The 21550-nt window shown below is 44.4% G+C and overlaps 1 protein-coding gene across 9 annotated transcripts in view; it reads left to right on the top strand.

The window, feature by feature from the left end:
* Window positions 1-7744: 7744 nt before the first annotated feature.
* CFAP47 (cilia and flagella associated protein 47) overlaps window positions 7745-21550 on the top strand; it is a 642607-nt gene continuing 628801 nt past the window's right edge. For all 9 annotated transcript variants that reach the window (XR_005597947.1, XR_005597948.1, XM_039536653.1 and 6 more), the window contains exons 1-2: window positions 7745-7937; window positions 16886-17037. Coding sequence is in view for 7 of the 9 variants with exons in the window: in XM_039536653.1 (XP_039392587.1) it covers window positions 7782-7937; window positions 16886-17037 (308 nt within the window). In the remaining 2 variants the exon portion in view is untranslated. The remainder of the gene's footprint in view (window positions 7938-16885; window positions 17038-21550) is intronic.

The raw sequence follows: 21550 nt of genomic DNA, 5'->3' as shown, positions 1-21550 counted from the left end.
AATACCTGCTTCCCCGCATCGATGACCTCTTCGCAGGCCTGGCTGGGGGACAAAAGTTCAGTAAGATTGATCTGAGTCAAGCATATTTACAGATGCACGTTGATGAAAAGTCCCAAGAGCTGTTGACTATTGTGACTCATAAGGGGCTTTATCGATACTGTTGCCTACCCTTCGGAACAACGTCTGCTCCCGCCCTGTTCCAGAGGGCTATGGACCAGATCTTGTGTGGCTTGTCAGGAGTTCAGTGCTATCTGGATGATATCCTGGTCACTGGAAGAAATGAAGAGGATCACTTAAAGAATTTAGAGGCTACCCTACAAAGACTGGAAGAGTATGGCCTACGAGTTCACAAAGACAAGTGTGAATTCTTCAAGCCCTCTGTTGAATATTTGGGACGCATCATTGATTCTGCAGGTCTTCATAAGGCCCCTGCAAAAGTTAAAGCTATTGTGGAGGCTCCCCCACCTTGAAATGTAAGCCAGCTGCGCTCATTTCTAGGACTACTGAACTATTATGGAAAGTTCATCTCACAGTTAGCTACACTGCTAAAACCACTTCATGGGCTCCTTGGGCAGAACAAGGCCTGGAAGTGGACTGAAGCCTGTGATGTTGCATTTAACAAAGCTAAGGATGCATTGCTAAATTCTGAAGTTCTAACGCACTTTGATCCATCCTTACCCCTACAATTGGCCTGCGATGCCTCCCCTTATGGAGTGGGAGCAGTTGTGTCACACATTATGCCTTCGGGAGACCTATTGCTTTTGCTTCACACACTCTAAGCAAAGCAGAAACTAACTACGCCCAAATTGAACGTGAGGCATTAGGAATTGTTTTTGGAATTCGGAAGTTTCATCAGTACCTGTTTGGGTGAAAGTTTACTCTTCTCACAGACCATCGACCTCTGACGTCAATTTTTGGACCCTACACAGGCATTCCCCCATTAGCTGCTAGTCGTATGCAACGTTGGGCATTGTTACTTTCAGCACACACATATGAAATCAAATATCAGAAATCCACTCTGCACGGCAATGCAGATGGCCTCTCAAGGTTGCCTTTGCCAGTCAAACATCAAGATAGTGCCCAAAAGGAAATCTTCTACTTTGAACAGGTAGAGAATACACCCATCACTGCTACTCAGATAAAGAAGACAACTCGCATTGACCCAGTATTGTCCCAAGTTGTGGACCTGGTGATGCATGGAAAATCTTGACAAACCTCTCCGGTCTCACCCGACCTTGTTACCTACATGTCCAGGAGGACAGAGTTATCGGTCCAATCTGGTTGTTTGTTGTGGGGGAGACGTGTCATTATTCCACCACCACTGAGATCACAGATGTTACAACAGCTACACTGTGGAATAGTGCGCATGAAGGAAATTGCACGAAGCTATTTTTGGTGGCCTGGATTGGACAGTGCTATTGAAGAGAAGGCAAAAGCTTGTATGTCATGTCAGGGTGTGAGGAATGCACCCCAGTGGGCACCCCTACACCCATGGGATTGGCCTGAAAACCCGTGGCAAAGTATTCACATTGACTTCACTGGCCCCCTTGAAGGAACCATGTTCTTGGTGGCAGTAGATGCCCATTCTAAATGGCCAGAAGTCTCTATAATGCAGTCCACTACTGCAGAGAGTACTATCCAAAAACTACGAGGACTCTTTAGTCGTTTTGGTCTGCCAGAACAACTTGTGAGCGACAACGGACCGCAATTCATCTCTCAGGAGTTTCAAAATTTTATGAAGGCAAATGGGATACACCACATCACGTCAGCACCATATCATCCATCCACCAACGGATTAGCTGAAAGATTTGTAGAGACACTGAAACACGCTTTGAAATCAGCAAAGGGACAACACTCCATTAAAAAGCATCTGGATACCTTCTTACTTTCCTACAGAAACACACCTCATGCTACGACCAAGGCATCTCCGGCCTTTCTAATGATGGGACGACAGCAGCGCACTTGCTTTGATCTGCTGAAACCTTCCGAACCCCGACAAATTGTGTAACATCAGCAGCAAAATCAAGTTATCAGACGGGCACCCAGAGCAAAAGAGCGAACCTTTAGCCCGGGACAGCCAGTTTTGGCTCGGAATTATACTTCCAGAGCTAAATGGGTCCCTGCCACAATCATCACTCAAACAGGACCTGTTTCCTACACAGTCCGGACTGCAGAGAATCTTACCTGGCGGCGACATGTAGATCAGCTGTTGCCAGGTCATGCCAGTCCTCAGGACACATCTGCAGTTGAGTGGTCTGACTTCACCACTTCTAGTGAGACACCGAATCACAAATCACCTGTTTCTGACTGTTCTCCTCCATTACTGCCGGCGGCTGAGATACCCCTTTGCCCAGCACGAGCTGATACCACCTCCTCACCTGTTCGTGCTGCGGACCCAGAGCCCATGGTACTTTCGGGTGCAACAACACCAGAAGTTCGCCCTAATCCACCTAGAGACAGAAGGCCTCCTCATCGGCTGGATCTTTAGCTAGGGCGAACCCACGGTTATGGGGCAAAATAATCCCCAGGGTTTAGCCGGGAATGGAGGCAGTCTACCCTCCTTCTCTAGTCTAGTGTGTGTTTTATTTGGGGGATGTTCTTATTAGGGGGGGAGGAATATGTTGTGTATTTGGTTGTCATGGTTTTTGTTCCTATGGCAACCGAGTTAGATTATTAGGGGATAGCCCAGCCAGTTTCGGCCGGTTGGGTGAGCTCTGTGTCTGTAAATAAAATAGTAGTTTTGTTAGCTGTCTGCTGTCTGGCCTCAAGTGATTTCTTCCTAAACCGGCTGCCCCCAAGGATATAACACTTTTAAGACACAAAACCAATCTTTTTTAAAAATAAAATTTGCCTTTTTTAAAAACCCGAAGAAAGGAAACACATCTGGAAAATCAGGCTATTGCCAGATTTTATAGAGCAACTGAAAAGGGGTTAAACACCAGGAATGACTCCCTGGGGTCCAGCTTAATGTTACAAAAGAAGACAAAAATACCTGAGTTTAGCACAGAGGTAATCCACAAGCCAAAATAAAGAAATAAACCTGATGGCATCTATCTAAACATTCCCTCTCCCAATGAATCCTTCTAGGTATGGAAGATAATTGTTCATACCTGGTTCAAACTTTACACAGCATTTCTACTACCCCTGCCTCTTCAGCCAAGAGAAAACAACCAAGAGACAAAGGGAAAGCTTTTTTCCCCCCATTTTTTAGAAGTTCTAGCCTTCCCATTGGCCCTTTGGGTCAGGTGCCCACTCCCTTTCCTTTACCTGGGAGACTTTGTTAACCCTTTACAGGTAAAGCAAGCAGAGAACAGCCAACAAGGGAAGCTTTATAGTTAACCGGCTGGCTGAGTGTCCATAAAAGGGAGCTCCCTCCCCACTTCATTTATCACAGGGCTTTTCAACAATAAATGCAGTCATTAGAGTCCTGGTTTGGTTCTCACATTATTTGTGTTAAATATGTACATGAATAATAGACATTAAGAATACAAATATAAGATCAAACAATTCCATAATTTTCAGTTTTTTTTATTGTTCCAACAAGGCAGCATGGTGCCCACATTCATGAAATGAGGGCACAATTTTTCCAGCTGTGGTAAGAATGCCCGTAATTTGCATAAAAAGGAGCATATTGGAACATCCCTCACCTTTAATATGAAGATGCAGTCTTGCATGGTGTGGCAACCAGACACTGGTGTGGGATACAACACTTTATTTAAAGGTAAGGGTGACTGTGAGCTACAGCCAAGGGAATTAGTCTGATCACTGTAGCCAGAAAGAAACAAGGTTAATACATTGTTCTTAATGAATCTGTAGCCTTTTTAAAATTTAAGTTGAATTTAGTAATTTTGCATTACACTACCATGGGTTCAGCTGCCGTTGCTACAGTTTCAAGCTTAACAGAGTGAATATCATGTCTGGTGCTTTTCTCAAATTTGGAGGGACACACAAAGACCAAGGACAGTGGTCACAGATACATTCCCAAGTACAAAGTCTTATCTGTACTACAAGTTTTATTAAAGCAATAAGTAAAGTTACAATTATCCAAAAATCCTACAAAAAACATGCAGTGACTAAGACTGTAGTCATACACACATATTCAAAGATATTATAGGGTCTGAAGGAAGGAGTGGTGGAAGCATCCTAAAAGCGGAGGGGCCACTGACACCTGTACCATGACCCTGCCCCCATGCCGCCCCTTCTCACTGAGGCTTCACCCTCACGCCACCCCTTCCCCGCAAGACCCTACTCCTGTGCTGCCCATTCTCTCTGAGGTCTCTCCCCTGTGCTGCCAATTCCCTCTGAGGCCCCTCCCCCACAATGCCTATTCTCCCGAAGCCCCGCCCTCACACCATCCATTCCCCCTGAGCCCCGGCCTCGCACCATCCCTTCCCCAGAGGCCCTGTTCACATGCCGCCTCTTCCCCCCAAGATTCCACCCCCAGCTCTCTACTCTCTGCCTCCTCTCCACCATCGCTCATCCTTATGGCTGGTAAAGAGTGGTGGGGCCAAGGCCCCCTGCGACCTCTCCCCCCATTCCGGTGCCCCTGTCCCATGGACCTCGCAACAGACAATGATCAATAAAGGGATGGTTCCTACTGGGGTTTCCCATGAGGTTGTCCCTTGGGGTCTTCCCACTTTTACCCAATCAGGCAACCTCTTATATATTGTTGTTCTGACCACACCTAACACCTTATGCATATACCTGAGGATTTCAACCCTCTTTTCCTTATCTGTATTTTCATACCCAGTGTATATTGGGATGCCATTTTTCAAAGGTGGTTTCTTAGTTCCTCTTATTCTTATTAGTATCTACATACAACATGTAACATGCAGTCAGGACATGTTGCAATTAGGTGTCTCATGGCTTGGACAAGACATTGCAGTTTTCCGTAATATCACTTATTGACACATCTTTTATAGTAATCTTGTCCTTACTGGCACAGAGTTATTCCTAGGTCCACCATTCTTGTCAAGAATTCTTAAATAGTCTTAATAAAAGGTGTAAAGGTCACCTATTCACCAGGCACTGCTCACTTTTTAAACAGAATAGACAATAAAAATATTGTCCACATATCTGCAATCCCAGCTCAAGGGCTGTAGTTAGAAATTCCTCTAAACTTCATGTTTTAATAGCGACTCTGGTGTAGTATGTCTAAGCTAAAATCTAACAGTCCTCTGCCTGTAGGCCTTGCATTCCAGCCCTACTTTACTTATATGCCTAATACCAATTTATCACTCCTGAGTACTTGTCAATCTTATACTTCTATAATCCTACAATTTAAATCTATTTAGCATACATTGATTATTTATGAAATAGCATCTAAATTGACCATAACACCAAATAACACATTCATAAATGGATGATAAAATGAACTAACTGGCTAACAATTAAAAAAACAGGAAGAAAAATCCAAATAAGTATCATTTCACTAGTTCTCTACTTGTAATATTCAAGACCTGGATTTTCAGTGTAAAAATCAGGAAAATCAGGAAAAAGTTTTAGGCCTCTCTTTGTATATTACAAAGAATCAAAACAGGGCACAAGCCCAATGTTATTTTCCTTTGCAAGTCCCTTTAAGAAATGTCACACATTGGGTACCTAACTAGACAGTCCTCTAGCATAGAGCTGCTATGTAGGGTGACCAGACAGCAAGTGTGAACAACTGGGATGGGGGTGGGGGGTAATAGGAGCCTATATAAGAAAAAGACACACAAATTGGGACTGTCCCTATAAAATTGGGACATATGGACACCCTACTGCTATGTCACAACTGTGTCACTCAGTGACAATGTAAATCTCTTGGAAATAAATGCAACAAATCATAAGCACCAACTCCGTGGGTGCTCCGGGGCTGGAGCACCCAGGGGAAAAAATGGTGGGTGTTCAGCTATCAGCCCCTCTATCAGCTCCCCTCCTGCCCACCAGTGTTTGCCGCCCGCCGGCAGGCCCTGCTGATCAGCACCTCCCCCGCCCTCCTGGTGCCTTCTGCCTGCTGTGATCAGCTGTTTCACGGCGTGCAGGAGGCTTTCAGAGGGAGAGGGAGAAGTGAGGATATGGCGTGCTGGGGGGAGGGGGCAAGAAGAGGAGGGACAGGAGCAGAGTAGGAGTGGTAAGAGGCAGGGTGGAGTGGGTCCTTGGAGAAAGGGGTTCAGTGGGGTGGGGCATGGGGCAGAGACAGAGGTCAAGCACCCCCGAGCACATTAGAAAGTTGGCGCCTGTGCAACAAATCCATCTTCAAACATTTTTTCTAGACTTGTATTGAAGGGTGTGATATTAACACACGCTAAGGTGACCAGACAGCAAGTGTGAAAAATCGGGTCGGGGTGGGGTGGGGGGTATATAGGAGCCTATATAAGAAAAAGACCTAAAAATAAGGACTGTCCCTATAAAATCAGGACATCTGGTCACCCTAACACATGCTAATATCACACCCTTCAATCTTATTCTAGAAGAGGCCAAAGAGAGGAAGAGACTGCTCCATTCCACCTTTAAACTATTGTGAAAGCTATTTGGTAGCACCCCCCCCCCCCATTAATAGTTTTGCAAACAGCCAGCAGGTGGAGGCAGAAGCCTCCAAAAGGCCTCAGGTACACAGGTCCTTGAACTTTACAATTAATCTTCCTTTTGCTGCCAAAGGCAAAAAAAAATCCTGCTTCAAGCCAGTTTTTCCTGACCAGATAACGGTTTTACGGGGTTCGGTAACCACCAATGAAGTGTTAATACGGCATGGTCTTTGTCTGAAAGTGTATAAAAAGCTTGTGAAACTTGTGTGCAGTAGAGTCTTCTGTATCTATTACAGAGCTCTCTTTTCTTCTGCAGAATAAAGCATTTTTCCTTATCCCTGTCAGGCTCAGCTAGGCAGACCCGATATTTCGGTAACACTATGATTTTATTCTGAAAAAAGGATGCAAAAATGCCACTTCATTTCAGAACAGGATATGCTCCCTCTGTGTAATTCAGACAAGCTTTTTAGCTCAGTCAGTTTTGCAGAGACAATCATACTAATTGTGGGAGCTCACTTCTCCTCTGGTTTTCATGTCAACAGAGATCTTAACTGAATTCCACATGCAGACTCTGAGTGAGGCGGATATTGGAGATGTAAATAAACCAGCTTTGCTTTAAGATCCCACGTTGGATTTGCAGATCTAGCCATTAGAGAAACAAAATAATTTTTTCTTGTAAAGGAGGCACATTTGATAGAGATATATCAGTGAGAGACAATGAACACGGGACCCCTTAATGCTGCATTTTAGAGTTATCTTTCTGACTGGAGTCATATTTTAAACCCCATCTGCTGCCCCCAAGGAGGCAAAGGAGGAATCAAGTCTCATACAAAACTCCCCACAGGATCCATCATCCCTGAGAGGGAGAAATGATAAAACTGGAGGGAAGCGAATCCTCCCCACTTCCCAAGGCACAAGCTCAGGTGGGGCCATGTGCCACACGCCCCCGGCCTGGGTATGCGGGGTTGACCTTTAAGGCTGGTACTGCCTCCCCCCACTCCCCGCCCCGGGACTCTGTCAGGTGGGGGCAACTACGGCTCCTGCCGTGCCAGATGCGTAGCTAATGAGCGAGGGGGCGGGGCCAAGATAGACTCCGCCCTCACCCCGAGCCTCTCGCCCTATTGGTTGGATTGGAAGTTCCGCTCAAAAAACTCGCCCAATCAGGGTTCTGTTTTCGTTGCCCGGCGACCGTTTCCAAGCGGTGCCGGCTCCTTTCTTCTTCCTAGCTACGGGCTGCGCGTCCAGGCGCCCGGGACGCTGGCGCTGCGCGGGGCCATGGCGGGGCCGCGGGACGTGGCCGGGCTGCGGCTCTGCCCGGCCGAGCTGCGCTTCGTGGACGCGGTGCCCGGGGGCCGGTACCGGGCGCTGCTGAGCGTCCAGAACCTGCAGCCGGGGAGCCGCCGCCTCCAGCTGCCGCCGCGCCGCGCCCAGGTGAGAGGCGGGGCCAGGGGCCTCTCCCCCAGGTGCCCCGCGGCGCGGGCTGCTGCCGCCCAGCGAGCCCCGGGGCATGGCAGGGCCGGGGCGGCCCAGGGCGGGTCCCCGCGTTCACTTCGGCCAGGCCGCCGGGATGGGGATGGGCAGGGGCGGGCTGCGGGGCCTGCGCGCGGGGTGCCAGGTGTAATGTTGCAAACTGCTGCCCTGATGCAATGGGCTGCCTTGGCCTTTCCCCATCCTCTGGTCCAAGGGCAGCACAGTGGGGTGGGTGCTACACATGTCACCATTTGCTGGCTCTCCTCTTCTCCCATCTCCGAAAACAAGCTCACTAGACAGGCAGCTGCCCAAGACAGCTTCTGGGAGATGCCAATCAGAGGGGGGGGTGCTAAATCCCATCCCCTCACAGAGTTCAGTTCCTAAATCCCCGCTGCATGTAGGCACTTAGCTCTGCCTGGCGATCCACGAATGAGAACCCCTGTCCTGCAGTCAGGTGCCTTAAGTGCCTAAACTGTTTGTTCAGAGACACACAACACGGCCAAAAGACAAGGAGGTACCCACTTCGTAATTTGTAATAGCATGATTAGAGCACTCTAAGGAGGACCCTCTGTTCAAATCCTTTATCCCATTCTGCCTGAGTGGGGGTTGAACCTGGCTCTCACCAAGTGTTTTAACCCATTGATCTAGAAGTTACAAGGTGCATGATGACACCATCTCCTTCTCCAGCCAGATTTTGAATGGGACCCAATCCAGTAGGCAGCCTCTGAGCACACCTACCATATTGGGGCCTGCATGCAAGATAAGCATTTTGCATGACCCTCTTTCTTCCTTGGTTTGTAAATTGATCTGGGGCTTAGGTTCCTCTGATTTGTCCCTTTTAACACTAGTGAACAGCAAGGAGCAGACGATAATCTGAAGTAAGGGCACAATCAGGGCAGCAGCTTCAGCAGATGTTAATGAGCATGCTCAGTATCAGCAAAGTGTCACATTCTGATGGGTGTGAGGGGAGATCTGATGCTCCTGCAATATGTAGCCTGATTTGGGGAGGGTTAGTAGGGACAGTGGAACTTATCCACTTAATTTAGTTTTATTTAATAATTAATTTTCTAATTAATTAATAATATTAATAATAATTAATAGATATTAATAATATGGGTATGGCTCGCCAATATGTGTGATCAGAAGATAAAGTTCGTCTTGAATCAGGCTTCACAGAATTTATACAAGGAGATTGGGGTATATGACAGAAAACTACACTGAGACAGAAATAGTCAATTAAGACCTTTTATTTAAAATCAATGAAGCAATAAGTAAATATAAAATGTTAAAAGCAGTTTGAGATTACAAAGTTACAAAATATCACAGTTCTTTAAGAGATGAATCTATGATAATATACAGGTCTAAATGCACTCTGAAGCAAATAGGGTGTTATTCACACCTATGATAGAGGAAGTTTATAAAGAAACTGGTTATGAGTTAGACCCTTCTTAGCATAGATGCTTTAGCAGAAATAAGAATTGGTTCATACTTACAACTTTGAAAAGAATTAATACTACGACTTAGTATTGACAGCTTTCATAGGAGAGAGAGGCATCGAAGCAGGTTGAGACGATAAGAATAGAAAGATGTATCGCCCGCCTAATGGTGGATTGTCACCCTTTTTATAGGGAGAAATCCTTCCTCCTATGCCCAAATTTGTCTTTCCCCCATGGAAAGGTGAGGGTACCTGTTTTCATAGGTTGACCTTTTATGTGCGTATGGATGACAGATATGTACGCATCTGCGGTATATATGTGTGAAATTTGTGGGCAGAAATTCCCCCGTTTTCACCCTATTTAGGTGAAAGGTTAGCAGACATTCAAAAGGTCCCTAGACAATTTGCGTAGGTTTGTATTCTGTTATTACTTTTCTGAGTAAGGGTCTTAAAGGTTGCTTTCAGCGTCACAGAGGAAATTGGCCAGGATGTCTGGCCTAGAAGTTTCTAGGTATCTTGCATTACAGCTTATTGTAAATAATTCTATTAATCTATGCAGCCTACACACTTTTATCAAAAAGACATTTTATACAGACCAACAGATTAATCCTCAGGGCTACAAATACAAATAACTAGTGATAGTAACAAGTAGGGCCTCTGACCCCAAGAGCTGGTATTATGCAGATGGATGCCGCTGTCTCCGCTTTCTGTGGGTGCTGCTCAGTGTCACCCCCTTCCTGCCAGTAGGCAGGACTTGACCCCAGATACACAGGCACAGCCCCCACTGCAGCCCTGTGAGGAGATGCATGGTGGAAAGTACCAGAAAGCGGCCTTTTGTTTGTCCCAACTCTTGAACGAATGGGAAGTCTTGGCCAAAGCTGTTCCTAGCTGGGTGGGTGCAGGTGCCAGGGGAAGCTAACAGTGGGATGCACTTCATACACATGGTTGGATGCTGCAGGCATAAAGGAGGAGGCCTCCCAACTGGGGGGAGCATTGGCAGCTTGTGGAACTGAATGAAGTTGTCCATGGAGAAGGGAGACTCTTAATGAGAATCCATGAGTCCTCAGCTGGATGATTGCGGGAAGGTGAACCAATTCTGAAAATATAGGGAGTTCTTGGGGTCTTTATATGCTGCTCTTGAGAAAGTGCAGGTGGTGTCCAGGGCTGCCCGGGGGGAAGTGGGGCAATTTGCCCCGGGCCCCCATGAGAATATAGTATTCTATAGTATTGCAAATTTTTTTTATGGAAGGGGCCCCAAAAATTGCTTTGCCCCAGGCCCCCTGAATCCTCTGGGTGGCCCTGGTGGCGTCTATGGGACATTGGGAAAAGGGACTGTTTTCATTAGATTTTAAGTGATAGATCCACAGTTAGCATTAGAAGTGCTTTTGGGGAAAAGAAACCTCCACGTGTTTGAGACCCTTATGGGAGTTGCATATCAAATTCATCTTTGCTGGTGAATCCTGCTTACCTTCTCCTGGGTGAAATAACTCAAGTACAGTAACTCCTCACTTACCGTTGTAGTTATGTTCCTGAAAAATGCAACTTTAGGTGAAACAATGTTAAACTAATCCAATTGTCCCATAAGATTTAATGTAAATGCAGTGGGTTAGGTTCCAAGGAAATTTTCTTGGGGCAGACAAAAGGCATTACACAGTATACTGTACAGTACAGTACTGTACTGTGGTTGGGACGTGCCCCTGGCTTACCCCACACAGGCACAGCCCGCTGCAGGCAAGGACGCTAGGAAGCGCCTTAGCAGCAGTGGCAGCTCTCCCAGAGAACCGTCTCAGATTTTGCTGGGAATGCTCCAGACCCACCTCTTCCTGTCCCTGCTTCACTCCAGGCCCACCTCTTCCCACCCCCACTCCACCTCCTCTCTGGATTATGCCACATCCTTCCCACAAAGTCCTAAACTCTGTCAAACAGCTGTTTAGTGCCATTTAGGATTTTCTGGGAGGGAGGGGGAGGAGTGGAGACACAGCACTTCCCTGCTTCTCCCCCTCCCTACCAGAAAGTCCTAAGCTGTTTGGCGGTGGGGGAAGCTGGGAGGGAGGGGGGTTGGCGGAGAAGGGGAACTTGTGCAATGCTCCCTTGTAAAGTCGCTGCTCTTCCACAGAATCTTACAAGCAGGCAGCCAAATGACGTTATAAGGGAGCATTGCACAACTTTAAACGAGCATGTTCCCTAATTGAGCAGGCACGTAACATTGAAACAACATTAAATGAGGAGTTACTGTAGAGAGTTTGATTTCCCCCCCACCCCCCAACTGTTTTCCTTTCAAGAACTCTGTTACATCCTCTTTCTTTGCCAAATGGTGTCATCCAGATGTAAATCTCTTTGCCACAGGTATGAACACCATCTAAGTGAGGTAGTGTTCCAGAGCAGGCAGGGACTCAAGTTCTGTTAGAATGCTTTTCTTTCTTAATGGGTGGTGGGGCTTATGTATACCCACTCTTTCCCTAGTTTTCAGTCTTTTTCCTTTGCTTCTCGAGGTCCTTGAAAAAATTTGGCAGGACTCAGCTTGAATAGTCATACTTGCTTCAGTAGGGACTTGAGAGACCTGTTGCTTTGTTCAAAGAAGCGCCCCATTCTTTCTTCTTTATGTCCTGGATCTCTTTTCTTTGGAGAGAGGATGGGTACTGCATCAGTATATCAGTTGTTTATCCTTCCTCATCACCATTGTATCCAAACACCTCCGTTATTAAGGTATTTATCCTCACAACACCACCGTGAGTCAGGGAAGTGCTGTTATCACCATTTTGCAGATGGAAAACTGAGTCACAGAGATGAAGTGACTTGGCCAAGATCACACAGTATGTTTGAAGCAGAACAGGAATTGAGTTAGTTATCCAGTGTTCTGTTTCACAACCTTAACTACAAGCCTCTCTTCCCCTTCATCTGCTAACATGGTTTCCTCTAGTGTTATGGGGGCAGGGTGGTCTATTCAGTTCTTGAGTAACTTATCTTTTCATCATCATTCTGTGAGGTTACAGATAACATTGTCTATAGTGGATGCCTAAATTAAGTATCTAACTCCATGTTTAGGCATTTAGAGCACTTAAATAAATGGCCTTTGATTTTTTTTTGGCGATTCTGAGCACCTACCCCACCACTGAAAATTAGTTACCATCACTTGAGCTAGGAGAATTGGTGACATCCATAATGCTGGCTTTCCTTATAACATCTTTCACAACAATACATTTGTTTTCCAACCATAGTCTAATTTTTTCCATAGAGTATTCATACTATTCCACTTTCACCAATTTTATTTTGCTTCAAGTCTTCACTCCTCTAACCTCTTGATTTACTGAGGAGGCCAGATTACACAGGCTACTCAGTTATTACCTGACTGGAATCAGAGCTGTTCCATAAATAAATTTAGTTGATTTCTGGCTTTTGGAGAGCAAAGCCCAAGACAATTCTGTTCAAAGACTGCCAAAATGGATAAAGTATATTCCAAGTTAGCTGTCTTAGAGTTTTATACTGCCTCTCATAACTATAGTATCCGAGCGCCTTCCACATAAATCTATAGAATAGTGAAGTCTCTAGTGGATTTCATGGAAATGTTGGCACTTCTCACTTTACAGGGTCAGAAACTCTGCTTGAGGTAGTTTGTTTTTGGGAGATGAGGTTGGGAATAAAAGTGGTGTTCAAACTGTGAGTATCACTTAGAGATGAAAGGCTTTTTCAAAGAAGAAGGCTTTTTAATGCTTCTTGAAGATGTTCAGACTCTGGATTTGCCAGATCACCTCTAAAAAATTGTTCCATAGCCAATTCCCTTCAACAGAAAATAGTTTGTCCTTAGTTCTCATATGCGTTGTACTGCGCTTAGTGATCTGCATTGTCCCAGAGGAGCACAGCTGTTGCAGTGGTTCATATATCAAAGTGTGACCTATGTTGTAGTCAAGGCTTGTGTGATGGGTTCCCCCTGGGGTGCCACCCGGAACTGGGGTACCACTGAGCCCCCTGATCCCTCCCTCCCACACTGTGCTGCTGTGACAAGTTGCAAAGCCCTCCAGCCTGCATTTTCACCAGCATACATACAGGTAGGGACACACCCAGCTGCAGTTACATGCAAGCTGTCTGACCAGCCCTGGAATAGGAAGGCTACAGCTAATGCCGCTCCTCAGGCGCACACCCGCTCTGGAATATAAACCTGAAATTATACAGCTAATGCCGCTCCTCAGGCGCACACCCGCTCTGGAATATAAACCTGAAATTATACAGTCTTGCACAGGGAACTGTACAGCATAAACTCATAAAGTTCGCCCCCTCCCTCAATGTGGAGAGGAATATGCAACAGCTTTTACCCCTTGAGCGAAGATTCCCATACACTTCACTCCAACTCACTGGTTTAGATAAAGCAAAACCAAGTTTATTAACTACAAAGATAGATTTTAAGTGATAACAAACAGATCAAAGCTGATTATCTAGCAAATAAACAAAAATGCAAACTAAGCTGAATATACTAAATAGATTGGATATGAATTAGCAGAGTCTCACCTTAAGAGATGATACAAGCAGGCTGCAGATTCTTAAGGGGCAAGCTGCACTTGCTTTACAGCTTGGAATCCTCAGGAGTTTCATTTATAGGCTAGAAATCCCTTTAGCCTGGGTCCAGCACTTCCCCCAGTCCAGTCTTTGTTCCTCAGGTGTTTCCAGGAGTCTTCTTGTGTGGGGAGTGAAGAACACCAGATGATGTCACTCCCTGCCTTATATAGGTTTTGCATATAGTGGGAACCCTTTTTTTTTTCCCCCAAAGCTTGGTTTCCAGACCAGTCTTTTAAAAATATACTGACACCCCAAGACGGAATCCAGCATCATGTGGTCTGATCATGTGCCCTTATAGAGTCATAGCAACCATTACTCACAGGCTGTTTGGAGTGTTCTCAGAAAGGCTCATCACCAGGTGGAGATAAGCTTCTCCTCAGTCCTATTGTTTTTTCCTAATGGTCTGTTGCACTAAAGAGGCCCTTCCCAACCCATCATCCAGACCAGGGGTTCTCAAACTTCATTGTACCGCGACCCCCTTCTGACAACAAAAATTACTACACGACCCTGGAAGCCGGACCGAAGCCTGAGCCCCATCACCCCAGGTGGCGGGGCCAAATCCAAAGCCCAAGTGCTTCAGCCCCAGGTAGGGGGCCTGTAACCTACTCTGCTGCCCAGGGTTGAAGCCTCTTTGGCCCTGGGTGGTGGGGCTCAGACTTTGGCTTTGGTTCCAGGCCCCAGCAGCTCCCCATTAAAATGGAGTCGTGACCCATTTTGGGGTTCCAACCCACAGTTTGAAAACCGCTGATCTAGACTGAAAGCATCTTGTCAAGTGGGCGTTATCTAGGTGTAACTACATTTGAAATACATATAGGTAGTCAATATTCATAACTTCAGATCCAAAAAGATGTATGTATACAAACAGGATAATCATATTCAGCAAATCCTAACTTTTCCAAAGACACCTCACATGACTTATCTTGCATAAAATACATCATAATTACCTCATAATCATAATATCACTATGAAGAATATGGGGTGCAGTGTCATCGCATGATCCATTCATTACTGTGACAATTGGGAGTAAGGTGTTAAACAGGCATCAGAAGCTGACTAGGAGCTAGTGGAGGGACTTGAGCCCAGGCGTGATGTGCTTACAGTGACCTAAGCTGTGAAGAAGGCAGACAGCTTCACTGTCCCAGCTGCAGCCCGTGCATCATTTTCACATTCAGCCAGAGGCAGGTTAAGGTTTCCTGGGGCCCTGGGCCAGAGCAAGTGGGGGGTCCTCTTCACCCCTTCCACCTGTGGTCCTGCCCCTGTTTCTCCCCTTCCACCTGTGGTCCCACCCACGGCCCCACTCCTTTCTGCCCCTTCCTGGGGGCCCCGCCACATTCCATCCATTCCGTCTCCCACTGTGGCTCTGCAAACCCGTTCACTCCTTTCTGTCCCCTCCCCCCTCATGGCCCCAAGACTGGAGAAGCTCTGTCCCCCACACCATGTCCCTGGGCCACAGCGGGGAGTGAAAGCTCCCCTGGCCCTGAGGCTGCGGCAGGTAGCAAGAGCTCTTCCAGTTCTGGTGCTGCAGGGGGTCCTGGTGCTGAGGTTTCCCCTGCCACCCCCTACACGTCTGCGGGGGACTAGGGTTGGGGTGCTAGGGCTTCTCCCACCCTGCTCGCCTGGCGCTTCTGCCAGAGAGCAGGGTTGGGTGCTGGGGGCTTCCCCTGCTGCCCCGCCGCTTCTACCAGGGATGGGGTTGGGGGGCACTGGGGCTTCCCCTGTCACCTGGTGCTGCTGACAGGGAGTGGAGTTGGTGTCGGGGGGCTTCCCCCACTGGTCGGCCAGGTGTCTGGGCTTCTGCTGCCTGGCTGCAGATTCTTTTTTATGGGACTCTCCTCCCGCCCCCCCACGTTGGCCACGGTCCCTGGGCATGGACCCCTTCAGCCAAGTGGCTAATCCATCACTGCATTCATCTTAAGAATTATGCTGATCTAGCTGACCAGAAAAGCCAAGACCCCATTCTATGAGAGGAAGATTGGCCACTCTTGCTTGCATATGTAATCTATCATTCCCTGAAATTGGCAAAGTTGCTATTGGAGCTCAGTTCACTCTTTCACTAGGAAATATTGGCTTGACTTGGAGGCTAATATCTTGGTCAAAATCTTAGGTCCCCATCCCTATTTCCTGAGAATTCCGGCCGAGAGTCCTACTAGGTTGCTCAACATGTCGCTTACTCAGGGGAGCATGTGTAGAGGGAGGGGAGGTAGGGGGAGGTCTCGCCAACTCTTTATATTGGCTTCTGGTCAATACACATGTGACAAGTTTGCAGCCCAAGGAAGAGAGACGTGCAAAAGAAAAAAAGATGTACTCCCTCAATATTGATATTTTTGGGTCCCTCTCCCTTCTCGGGGTCTAATCTGAAGTCGATGGGAGACTTTCCATTGAGCTGAATCATCTCCTCATTGAATAACTGTACTGTATGCCTTTACAATTGTGCCTGTGTTTCCCAAGGAAAACTACAGTTAAACTGCTCTGATTTTTGGCACTGCTACTCATATAAGATTCTGAATAGTAACGGGGAAACTGATTAAAGTCTTTGTAATTTTGCCTTTGTTGTTTGGGAAAGCTAATAGCAGCAACAGAGGCAATGGAGGTGTCTGTCTGTAGACTCAGGAAGATAGCAGTGCATTGGTTCACATTTGGTAGCTTATCCTCTTAACCATCAAGAGTAGAAATAACACACTGTTAAAAGAACCGTCAATTTCTGCAAAAATTAACTATCAGTATTCTAGCTTACTGTATTATCAGGAAACATCATCTTCTTGCCAGTGGTGAATAGTGAGTGGAATTTTAAAGCTGTTCATCATAATATTAATTACACAGGTAAACCCCAACATATTATGCTGAAAATGGGCCATTTGTATACAGAGGTTTATATAAAAATATTTAAAAATTGATTGAAATATTGCTGTTTTTTTCATTGTAGTTTAAATTGATTGTGGAAAATCCAGATAAACCTGTTGCATCTGGTCTTCAAGTTACGGCTACTGTGGAATATCATCCTGACAGTGAGGAGGACCTTCGAGATAGACTACTCCTTTTGGTAGATAAAGATGTAATTGAGATCCCTCTGATAGGGTATGGTATTTAAAAGCACATAAACTGCTAATTATATTTTCATTTTACTCAAAAGAGAAGTATGATAATACATATAGCCATGTGTAATTATGTAACTAATTTGTTATCTGAATTTTGAAAACAAACGGTGAATTTCTTTGTAAAGGTAAGTTTCTGATTTTTTTAGAATGTCACACAGGTAGGATGTTCATTTTAGTGATGTCACTTGATGTTAACAAAGGATTTAAATTTTGATCAAGTGTACTCAGTCTTCATATTTAAGAACCTGGAATGGTTTGGGCTCATATCTGTGCTCTATATTTTTAGCCTATGATGGTTTTCATGATAAATGGCTTTCTCTGGGTCAATTCCAATTATACAATTGGAAAGTACGGGATGGCCTTTTTTTCCCCCCTGAATATACTCACTATTGAGTCAGTGATATGTAAGTCCTTATAATTATTGCACATATAGTTATGACTGCATTATAGTGAAGCATTTCTTCCTCAATTTTGTAAATATTTGAAAAATTTATAATGGGGTCTCGGACTATAGCATAATCTATATCAAATTGGAACCTATGCTTTTGAAAAAAATAGCATCCATGGTCATAAACAACTGAAAACAATAGTTTTTATAAAATGATTACTAACATAAAAAATGACCCGAACAGGCAGTAATGGATTCCCTTTCAGAATAAGCAGTATTCAAACCATTAGATAAAAACCTTACCCTTCGAGAGTTCTGTCAAGAAGTAGGCAGAATATATGGATGCTTCATCCAGGCTATGCTTATCACAGCACTTCTTCCTCTTTGCTTATCTGTCACTTCTCTCTACTCTTCAGATTTGCTTCTCTCCCATTTAAAAATGTTTTCAGTTTGATGTTAAACGAGTATTAAAACATGATAGAAATTGATTAATAGTCTTCCTTCTGGCTTCCAAATTCAGTGTAAATAAAGTTGTCACTTTTAGAAAGATGGTAGCCACCAAGAGGCGACTCAGAAATGGCAATTTAAGTTAGAAGCGGTATTTTCATTTGTAGTTATAAGTACTTTATGAGCAATGTTCCCAAAATTTAAAACTATGCATTAAAGAAATGGCCGCCGTTTTTTCTGAACTTACTCATGCATTCTATCTTTAACCATATGAAACAGTTTGGCCAAGTTTTTGCTAGTGAATAGGAAAAGCTTCAGCTAAAGCATCCATATGCTAAGTGAGGGCAAAATTCTTCAGTGTAGCACATCTCCCAGAATGGTCTTCAGATCTTACAGTTCATTTATTCAGACTAAGCAGGTAATTTTAGTTTCACATCTTCATCTGAGCCAAAAATTGCTTTGCTGTTACAGAACAGACTAAGAGCTAAATTATTGTTCTATTATATGTTCCCAGACTCAGGAAGTCTACTGCCTGTTCTATAATCAAGAACTGTTCAATGTTGACCAAATTAAATGTGAACGCCAAAAATGCCATTCTTTGGCTAATGTTTCTTGACTGAATATAAAAACATAAACATTTCAAAGAGATGATAATTTCTGGTTAAACCATGTATTTTGAATCCTGTTTTTAAATTGTAGCAGTCTGAACTTTGAGTTGCAAGTCAAGGAGTGACTAAGATATTATGTGGAAGATGCTGAAACTACTATTTCTGTTTGTCCCACATCTGGATATCTTTTAAGTCTGTGTGAACCATTCACTGTAGTGGTTGCAGAATGGTCTCTTTGCACATTCTTCTAAAGTAGGAAACAGTAAATTGGTTGTCTAGGAAACAAATTGGATTTTTTCACCTGGCTGTTATTTTTCTTACAGGTAAAACCTCTTCCTGCTTGAGGTTCTAGATATCCTTTTGCAAGGCAATACTACTACAGTAAAAGCTGTGTTATCTGGCACTTTACCAACTGGAAAGCTCTAGAAACTGGCATTTCTGATATCTCCCGACACAAATCTTCAAGAGGGTTGCCAGATGTCCAGTTTTTGACTCGAATGCCCGGCAGGCTCTCTACCTGGCTATGTGTGGCTCCCCGGAAGTGGCAACATGTCCCTGCTGCTCCTAGGCAGAAGAATGACCGTGGGGGCTCCGTGTGCTGCCTCTTCCCTGCCCTTCGTGCTGGCTCCACTGGCTGGGAACAGCAGCCAATGGGAGCTGCGCGGGTGGCACCTGTGGGCAGAGGCAGTGTGCAGAGTCACCTGGCCACGCCTTCACCTAGGAGCAGCAGGAACATGTCGCTGTGTGCTACGATCCACTGAGGTGAGCGCCGCCTGTATCCAGCACCCGAAAGCCCTCCCATGCCCCAAGTTCCTACCCCAAACTCCCTCCTAGAGCCTGCACACCCTCCCGCACCCCAGCTCTGAGCCCCTCCCGCACTCAAACTCTTTTCCTCCATTGGTAAATATAACTCTTAGTTAACCAGAATTTTTGACTAACTAGCATCCCCCACACTTCCAACACTCCAGATAACAAAGCTTTTACTATAGTACTCCTGGAAGGGAATCCGAGTATCATATATAAAACCCAGAGAATTTTTTTAATTTTTTTTCATTTTGAAGTTAAAAATTTAACTGCCTGCAGAAAAAATTTACAGAATAATGTATGCTACTCAGTGAATGTGTCTCAGAAGAAGGAATAAACTTTTTGGTCTTTATTTTGAAAAAGTCTCTTTCTTCCCAAGGGTAATGTTGGTTGCTCTGGTGTCTTGTTCTTTTGTTAACAAGTGTTTTTTGGTTTTTTTGTTTTTTAATTGTTCCATTTGGCACTGCTGTATACTTTGTGAACTTATTGACGCAAATCTAGTCTGTAGTACGTCATAAAGGAGAATGTGAGAGAATACTACAGAGAGAATTTATTTTCATTGTCTGCTTAGCAGAGCTAAAATTGTAAATATGAATGTGGCCCTGAGTAACATCCCATGGGACTGCTCCTGCTTCAAAATGAGATTTTGATTTTCAGCATTTCAGAGTATTAAAAGAAACATTCTAATGGAATCCCAGGTAACTAGACTTTAAATATTTTGCATAAGATCATGAAAAAGACCTGGCAGTTGCTTGAGTACTTGATCTGTCAGAGTTAAATGCCTATTACCTGCCTTTAATATTTTATTTCCTTCGATGGTAGTTGAGTGAGAAACACCTTCCCCATTGGTTTATCCCTGACCTGCTATATCTGAAGCAATTGAATGTATATATCTGTACAGACAATTTTATTACTTGTGGTGTGATTTGAAGAAGATTGATACAAGCACCAAATCTAATCTGAGAGTTTTGGAGAAAAATTCTAATCTGGAACAACCTTAAAAATTAATTTATGAAGAGAGGATTTTATATAATAAAATGGGAAAAATATGGGCTGGTTCAGATAATCTCCCTGGAGCCCCTACCCTTCATGGCTGGCTAAATTTCTTAATAAAACAGTTTTAGTAAAGACTAGAATCTTCTGAAATATCACTCCTGGAAGCTTTTTTAATATACATTTATTTCAGGCAAACATTTAGTAAGGAAAATGTACTGGTGACTAAATCTTAAAATTTTTCTTACATCTGAAGTTAAATATGAATGGGAGAGTGAACTTAGAAAGGAATGGAATTTCTGGTATTGTGTCAAAGAAACATTAATTCAGAGATTTTACTGGCCCTTTGATAAGGACCTTAAAGTTGTATTTTCTAAATACCAGTCCTCCAAATGTGACCTGAGCTGTGCCAATCACACTGGGTAATGTCCATCTCACATATTGCCATAGTGGTTTTGCAGGCCAAACTATGTGCTTGGCTACATCTGTGCAGCACCACAATCTCCAGGTCATGCCTTCCACGACACAGGTATAATATTGTGAGCGCTTGTCAGGGAGTGGGGGTTTTTTTTTTTTTGTTCTCACAAAAGACTAATGTGAAAATATTTTTGGATTTTGTTGCAATTTCTTTATGAAGTTTTCAGGTTTTCTTAAAAACGAACGAACAAACCATTTACCCCTTCCCCCTAAATTTTTTTGAAGAAAACAATCCCCCCCCCCCCCAATTTTTGGCCCAAAATAAAATCTTTTTAATAATGAAAACCTGAAAAAAAAATTCTTGGAAATTGGATAGTTCCTATGGAAACGCCCAGTTTGACAAAACAATTTTTTTCGGGGGGGGGGGGGAAATGTTTTGAATGAAATATTTTGACCAGATCTGTCAATGACCTTTAAGTGAGTTTGCTCAGGTGGCACTGGAAGCATAATCTGCAGCCTCATATGAGCAAAGTTACAGACATGTTCTTAACTGCTTTGTAGAATTCGGGCCTAAATATTTCTCTTTCTATACCATATATATTGTAGCTTTTGGAATTTTCTCATTGCCAGTTCCATGCAAATAACTTAAATTGTATTTAAATAAACCTAGATGCTAACCTTACATGAAAACTTCTGTCTAATACAATAAATGTGTAAAGATAAATAAGCATGAGATTGAAATTTACTTAATCTCCCTAGACCATTAATCTTCTCTTATTGAACTGTGTCCAATACTACCATTCCCCCAACTCATGTGTTGTCTTTATACCATTGTA

Source organism: Mauremys reevesii, linkage group 1 (assembly GCF_016161935.1).
Source record: "Mauremys reevesii isolate NIE-2019 linkage group 1, ASM1616193v1, whole genome shotgun sequence".
Taxonomy (NCBI): domain Eukaryota; kingdom Metazoa; phylum Chordata; order Testudines; family Geoemydidae; genus Mauremys; species Mauremys reevesii.
This window is presented reverse-complemented; position numbering and strand designations above follow the sequence as displayed.